Genomic DNA, 7,890 nt, shown 5'->3' with positions numbered 1-7,890 from the left:
GAATCATTCTTCCATAGCTAAATTCTTCCAGTAACCACTACAATGTAGGTGACCGGATATCACCATGTTATAGAAATTCATAATTATTCATAGATAATCCCTATCCATGCTAACATCATGTAGCACTGACACGTTTCTGCACATTTTGAAAGCTTTTTGAAGCAAATGCACCGTCTTCTTAAACTCATCGGATCTATTGGATATTCTCAGCTTCCTCGCCACTATGACATGGGTATGTCCATCCTTCTTCCCATGTAAGGTCTCTTGAAAAATTATATCACCTATTTCTTCACGGAGCTTTAAGCTATGCGATTTCAGGTCTCAAGAGTTAAAACCTAAGCCCTCCGAAGAGGAAGGCGGCATCTTTCATAATGCTCAATATATATGCGTTAACAATTGCAGCAATTCCGCACAACATTATAACAACTCTGTATAAATTGATTCAACGGTTCTCTTATCTCTCACCTCGCTGGTAGGGAAGCCGTCGGTCGGCGGAGAGTCGTCGCGGTAGTCAGAGCGACATGGGGAGGCAACGCCGCAGGGAAAGCTGGGAAGAAGCACCCACTGGGAAGAGGGGAAGACGCACAGCAAGGAAGCCACGCCGTCGGATCCCTCAGCTAGAGATGGACTCTATTTGAGTTTTTCTTTTTATGGGGGCGATCGACCTAATTTTTTAAGAAAATTTACGTTTGGCCTCCTAGGAAACTTAAACTCATCTTTGGACCCTAGGGGTCGGTGTCATGAGTCCTGTCCTCCTGGGAGATCTTCGGCACCGAGACTTAAACTCATCTTGGTCCCAGGAGGCCATGACTCATGACGCCGACCCTAAGGGTCCAAAGATGAGTTTAAGTCTCTCAGGAAGACAAACGTAAATTTTCTTCGAAAAAGGGTTAAATAGTAAAAAATTAGGTCAAGCGTCCTCCTAAAAGGAAAAACTCAAACAGAGTCCATCTCTAGCTGAGGGATCCGGCGGCGCGGCTTCCCTGCTGCGCGTTTTCCCCTCTTCCCAGCGGGTGCTTCTTCCTGTCTTTCCAGCTTCCCCTGCGGCGTTGCCTTCCCATGTCGCTCTGATTACCGCAACTCCCCGTCGACAGACGACTTTCCTACCAGCGATGTGAAGTGAGGAACCATTGAATCAATTTGTGCAGAGTTATTATAATGTTGTATGGAATTGTTGCAAGTGTTAACGCGTGATATATTGAGCATTATAGAAGATGCCGCATTCCTCTTCGGAGGGCTTAGGTTGCACCTCTTGTGAACTGAAGTCGCATAGTTTAAAGCTCCGTGAAGAAATAGGTGATGTAATTTTTCAAGGAACCTTACATGGAAAAAAAGGATGGACATACACATACCATAGTGGCAAGGAAGCTGAGGATATCCAATAGATCCGAAGAGCTTAAGAAGACGGTTGATTTGCTTCAAAAAGCTTTCAAATGTATAGAAACGTGTCAGTGCTACATGATACTAGCATGGATAGTGATTACCTATGGATAATCATGAATTTCTACAACATGTCTTTAAGCAAAAGAATACTATCTCTTGATTTGAAAGATACTTTAAGGTTAGTACATTTTCTTACTCGTTACTAATATTCTTATTTAAATTGGTGGATGATTGACCGTATATTAAATGACACTACATGATCAATGCCTTTTACAGGATGACCGAAGACATCACTCGAGGAACATTGGGTCTGTGGAATGTGGGCTGTAAGTGTATGGACATAGATTCAAACAGTATTTTAATTGACCATAAGAGGACTGCAGATGTTACTTGTTTCAAAGACGATGACATAATAAATAAATATATGGCATCTGAAATATGGACCAATCCTTCCACAAAAACTGAAAAATCTATTTCATGGAGTTTGAGATTCATTTTCTATGAAATGTTCACATGCCATAGCTTGTAAGTAATCATTTGCTTTTTGTGAGGCCATAACTTGTAAGTACCAATGGTGGTCATATTGTTATTATATTATATAATTGAAATGCAGATGGAATGAAATGAATGAGGATGAAGTTATGAGTTTCATGAAGAAACGGGATCTTCCTCCCTTTTTAAATGGAAGTTTTTATCTCCTTAACTGAACAAGATTATTGGTTCCTGCCTTAAGTTTGAAGCTTCAGAAAGACCAACTTTAAATGAACTACTACTTTCATTTTTTGAATGCCATGATGATGAAGGTGGGAGTCTTACATGGAGGTATGCCTCCGGTTAAACGTGCATTGTCTCTTACTTGCTTGCTACTTGCTTAATAATCTTATAAGTGTGAGCAGTTCTATAAATTGAACAAATCTTTCAAACAAGACCTTGCCAGAGAGGGAGGAAGAGTTGAATGCTTATCTGTAGAAGTGATGTCCTCATCATGTGGTCCAGTTAGAGTCTATATGTTCATCACTATATCTCCTCCGGCTGATGCCAACATATTGGGCTCCTGGAAAAATAAAAGCGCTGAACATTACCACATCACGAAAGTACTAAAATGCACAAAAAAAACTTAATTTCTAGTGTACCTCACAGCACCATTTGATATCATGAATAAGCTCTTTATGCGCTCTAGTCCTTTTTGCACTCAGCACATACACCTACATTGCACATTATTGTACTACAATTCACCATGTTATCACTTACTAAAACTACCAAAGAAGTTTTGGAGAAATCCACCTCTTTATCTTCCTCATACACACATATGGCCCTTCCCCTGCATGCGCTAGATATAAGATTGTTCATTCTGCACCAAAAGTAACAACTCAATTTACCCACCACCCAATAAGTGTGAAATAAGTCAGTCCTTTTTGTTTACCTTGACCAGTCTGTGCAAGTAATCCTTGTGATGTGTTCGTTCAGAGATGTTCCGAATCTGAGAAAAGAATGCATCAAAGGAAGGATTAAATTTGATACAATATATTCTTAAAAGATTTTTTTTAAAGTTGCATAAAAGCTTTCTACTTATGATTGTTTCTTAATATATACAAACTTGGTAGCCACTCATCATAATTTAGTTGAACCTTATTGACTATGTGTCTTTATCATCAATTTCTAATTTCTAAAGGTGTTAACAACCTTTTCATTCCCTCCTCTATCTACTCAGTGCTAAAGCTGTATGACCTAAATCTTTTAGAGAAGTACCATCTTTATTATTGTGAAGAAAAAAAATGAAGATCAGATATTGTGCACATAGTTCTGTAGTTTAGTTTATTCCTTTGCTTATTCTACACTTATTCTACACCCTGGTGCATCTACACCCTTTGGAATTACTACTCCACTAATGTTTACTCATGAGAAAGAAAATTAGTGACAATCTGAGTGTCTAACGTTCATATCAAGATGAGCAGATTTAGTAAACTTACTCCATGTTAGTAATTATTTACATGCTATTGGTATGTGTGTTTAAAATAAGCGCTATCATTCTCAATATTTCTTTTTGGTGATTACAGTTTCGTGATTTTGTATTAATTATTGTCTTTTTACACCTACACGTGGAAGCTAAAAGAAACCAAAATGGTACTTACTGCCATGTTTCTTTAGAGACAGCTGCCTTCTTGGGATTTAAATCCACTTGGCCTTTAGAGTCCAGCCATCAAAACTTTAAACAGAAATCATCCCTGCATTCACATTAATTTCATACAAACTTCAATTGGAGAAAAACATGAAATAGAGAATTTAAACATTACATATCATATTGAACAGGAGTGTCAGACATTACCCAGCGGATACTATTCTTCCATTTTGAGTACCAAAGCTAATAGCATTTACTCCTCAATGTTTATGATAGTTGCTACACAATATTGATCAGGGATTTAACTCAACGCAAACTTCACAGTTTATTTACTTAAATGTTGCTTTGAACTTACTTGTTTTTCTTGGAGTTAATAGATGCAGCCTCATGAATTTCCACACCCTCATTGCCATCTTTGACCCCATACATCTGTTGAGTTCAAAATTTTAGAGCTCAGAACAAATACATGAGTTAGAAACAATCTAATGTGCTAAGTTGAGGAGGATACATACTTGGATGCTATTAAAAGCTGCAACAGCAAACTTGGCGCTCCCTGGAGTCCACATTGCGCATGAGACCGGTTGATTTTTACCTATTGACATCCTAATACTCACCTCATAAGCTCCCATATGTTCTCTGATGATGGCTATGTACCCTTTATTGGTGCAACATAAGAGGAGCTTCCCACTTTCATTCCACGAAAGACTCATAATTTCCTCATTATTCAGATGCTAGTATTTCAAAGATTGAGGCAATATTAGTGAGTATATTATGGAATTCTATAAAAATGATATTTAATATAAATTATGGTTCACTCTATCACAAAGTAATTTGGCTCCATCTCTTAGGAGAGGGTCAGACATCAATGCTTCAAACTTTGTTTGGCTGCATTAACAATGGCCATCAAATGGAAAAGGAAGAAGGTTTTGGTGTCATTCAGATTGAAACACAAAACGAGGCAGTGTTAATGAAGAACTTGCACAAGTACATGGTCAAATAACAATGCCTCATTAACAATTTCTCCTGTTCTCTTTCTTTGCAAGCTAATTTCTCTTTCTAAACTCTTCCGTCAAAACAATGCAACCCGGTTCCATGTAAAATAGACAGTGCAGCTGTGTAGCTACACACACTAAGATGTATTGATAACTACTTATCCAAACCTCTCTATCTAACTCTTGCACACCAAACTCCAAACAGTTTCTAAATTTTTTAATGAATTGGCGTATTTTATTGATCACTTTAATAAAAAAGCCACTTACATGAATTTCTGTCATGACTGAGAACTCCTCTTTGGCTTCATCATATAGCCATAATGTTACATGATTCCAGTCTCCCGCAGCAAGCACGAGCCCATCTGGATGCCAAACGCAAGACCTGAGATGCTCCTTTGATTTCAAATCCTGTAAAGGCAAACTTAGCTAAGCTACGAATTGAGTGTCAAAAAATTTGAAAAAATAGTTCTCTAACACCATCCATTACCTTGGATGTCCACCGGGACTTGGTACATGACCACACAATTAGAGTGTCGTCTCTGGCTGAAGCAAGCATGTGTTCAGCCCCATTACATGGCTTGGGGTTCCACGATAGTTTCCGCACTTGCCCTTTGTGACCATTCAAAGAATCTTTATACTCCAATGAGCGAGACATCCAGATCCTGGGAAAGGATAGCACTCATATCACATTTGTGCCAACAGTTAGGAAAACCTACTTACCAATTAAATAAACAGTCAGAGCTAATTTTTACCCTACATGAGCCACTACTTGGAAAGTTAGCAAGAAAAGGGAAATGGAGGGAATTAGGGAAAGGAAAAAGTCTACTTAACCCCCGCACCTTTCATACTTGGTCTACTTCACCCCCAAACTATGAAACCGTCTGTTTTACCCCTGAACTTTATAAAACCGTTTATTTTACCCCCTGGGCGGTTTTCAGCGGCGGTTTACTACAATAACAGCGGGTCTGCTACAGCAACGGGGGTTTGCTACAGTGTCATTGGTTTTCAATTTTTTTTATTTATTTTCGGTGAATTTTTGAAAAATCATAGAAAAATCATAAAATGAAAAATCTAATTTTATTGGACTCCACATGAGTAGATCTACACAGTGAATATATAATACGGTATGCTTTAGTACAATTTTTTTGTAGCTTTAGATTAATTGGAAAATCCAATTTTGTCTGTAATTAATTAGAATTTATCTATAACTAAGTTATACATAGTCCAATGAGCACGAAATTTTTACTATAGTTCAAGCATACAATAATTAGCGTACCATAAAAATTTCACCATAATTGGACCATAGAAGCTGCAGCTATGAATTATTCCAATTAATTACAGACAAAATTAGATTTTTCAATTAATCTAAGGCTATGGTAAAAAATTTGTACTAAAGCATACCGTATTATATATTCACTATGTAGATCTACTCATGTGGAGTCCAACAAAATTAGATTTTTTATTTTATGATTTTTCTATGATTTACTGTGATTTTTCAAAGATTCACTGAAAATAAAAAAAAAGAAAATTCAAACCCACCGTTAGTGTAGCAAAACCGTGGTTTCTGTAGCAAACCGCTGTCAAAAACCGTCCGGGGGGGTAAAATAGACGGTTTTGGAAAATTCACGGGGTAAAACAGACGGATTCATAGTTTGGGGGTGAAATAGACCATGTATTAAAGGTGGGGGGTTAAGTAGACTTTTTCCATTAGGGAAACATACTAATAGTAGGGAGGTAGAACAGTGATGCCCACAACCATGCGTAAGTTGCACATAGTTCTTAAAAAGGGAAATAAATGATTCATTCTAGATTTACTAACGATAACCCCTATGTGAGTTACAAGGTGAATGAATGATTCCTTATACTGCTATGAGGAAATAGGATAGCACGTGCAAGTTCAACAAAACGGCAACAATGCCCAAAATTAATTTGGTATCTCAATCCGTCAAAATGCTGGTCAAGATTGTAAATTTGGCCTTACTAAAACTCAGATGTCGTCAAAATTGTAAATGCATAACAGGAGAGCAGCGTTGGCCATACTCATCTTTAGAAAAGACTTCGTTTTCAATTTCAATTGTTGTACGCAAACAAGGATAGTATGTAACACAGATAAACGTGGGCACCCAACCCCGTTCCTTAACTATCTGCACAGGTTCAGTAAATTTCAATCCCCGTTCGTCTACTGGGGCGAGGAGGGGAGCCAGAAGAGACGAGGTTCGTCTGTAGCGGTCGACTCCATACTAGTACTACTAGGAAAAGGGAAGAAATGGAGGAGGGGATTAGGGAAACCTAGGAAAGCTTGTCACCTCTTTATCTGCCGAATCTTGGCGACGGTGAAGTTGTAGCAGTCGTCCGCCGTGATGACTTGTCCTAGCTCCTATTCCAGCGTCCTCCTGTGGCCGGCGCACAAGATGCGGGCGGAGAGCAGCAGCAAGAGGTTAGAACAAACGGAGGAGAGCAGCAAGACTGCAAGAGGTTAGAACAAGCGGACGGAGAGAAGGAAACTGAGATGAATCTCACCACAAGCTGAAGAGGATTGTAAAGTGCAACGCGCCGCGGCGCTCGCCGGAGAAAGGATGTGTATTTCCTTTTTTCCTGCATTATAGACGGTGCGGGTCTCGTGGTCGTGGGTGAGCAGAGCGAGCGGTGGATAGCAGAGAATCTTTGACTGTAGGGGAGCTGCTCGGCGGGCTCCTTTTTTGCCGTAGTTGGGTCTGGAGGTGGAAGACGACCCTGATGCGGGCCCCATGTGTCAGCGTAACGTAAACAGAAAGCGGGGCATAGAGATACAGAGAAAAAGAAACCGGGCAAAAATTTCGCCGCGTAGGCAGACTGTAATAGAAAGCTGGGCTCTCTTGTCCATTCATAATGGGCTGGATGGCCTTGGGCCTGGCTAAGGGTCGGTCGGATGCAGGCCAGCCTGAGCCAGGATCCGTAGATGCACCCCGGCTGGTTATGGGTGAGCCAGGCTGGGCAGCGCTTATGTTTGGTTGGGTTGGCTGCAAGATAGTTTTCGCACCTGGTTGTGGCTACCTCAAACGTGGGCTAGATTGCAATAGGAAATATGACCTAGTCAAATGAGTTGGTGTTCAGTAAAGGTGAGCACTATGACCATTTGTTCCAGATAAACCAAACACCGCTACATGATTAGGAACGTTAGACTAATTATTATAGACATTATAATGCTACTATCATACCGCATACAACTTTGAAGGTGTAACTCTGCACAGAAAAGGGGGCAAAAAAGAAATCAGCAGATTAAACACTGCAGTCTGGACAAGAACCGATGAAGGACTTCTTGTCTTCTTCCCAAGATGGAATCAAGATGCGCAGGAAACACTGACGAGCTTCCATCCATCGCCGACTTCTTGTCTTCTTCACCATCTCGAACTTCAC

General features: G+C 39.8%; 1 protein-coding gene and 1 long non-coding RNA gene across 3 annotated transcripts; both read right to left on the bottom strand.

Annotated features, from left to right (window-relative positions):
• Positions 1–2,160: 2,160 nt before the first annotated feature.
• LOC136451159 (uncharacterized) lies at positions 2,161–4,783 on the bottom strand. 2 transcript variants are annotated; one of them, XM_066451919.1, is made up of 7 exons: positions 4,762–4,783; positions 4,015–4,233; positions 3,858–3,931; positions 3,710–3,781; positions 3,516–3,608; positions 2,807–2,863; positions 2,161–2,734 (listed from the first exon to the last, which is right to left on the bottom strand). In XM_066451919.1, the coding sequence occupies exons 1-4, from the start codon at positions 4,774–4,776 to the stop codon at positions 3,763–3,765; spliced, it is 327 nt and encodes a 108-aa protein (XP_066308016.1). In that variant the 5' UTR covers positions 4,777–4,783; the 3' UTR covers positions 2,161–2,734; positions 2,807–2,863; positions 3,516–3,608; positions 3,710–3,762. The 2 variants fall into 2 exon arrangements, with proteins under 2 accessions (XP_066308016.1, XP_066308015.1); XM_066451918.1 differs by having other exon boundaries at positions 2,161–3,608.
• Positions 4,784–5,046: 263 nt separating this feature from the next.
• Positions 5,047–7,151, bottom strand: LOC136451160 (uncharacterized). Its single transcript, XR_010758561.1, has 3 exons — positions 7,015–7,151; positions 6,801–6,887; positions 5,047–5,156 (listed from the first exon to the last, which is right to left on the bottom strand). It is a non-coding gene; the product is annotated as an uncharacterized lncRNA (long non-coding RNA).
• Positions 7,152–7,890: the final 739 nt, after the last annotated feature.

The sequence above is a fragment of the Miscanthus floridulus genome, chromosome 5 (genome assembly GCF_019320115.1).
Source record: "Miscanthus floridulus cultivar M001 chromosome 5, ASM1932011v1, whole genome shotgun sequence".
Lineage (NCBI taxonomy): Eukaryota > Viridiplantae > Streptophyta > Magnoliopsida > Poales > Poaceae > Miscanthus > Miscanthus floridulus.
This window is presented reverse-complemented; position numbering and strand designations above follow the sequence as displayed.

Coding starts and splice junctions, on each gene's coding strand:
- LOC136451159 (XM_066451918.1), bottom strand. Junction 3,932..4,014: donor CAGCTTTTAATAGCATCCAA/GTATGTATCCTC, acceptor TGAACTCAACAG/ATGTATGGGGTCAAAGATGG.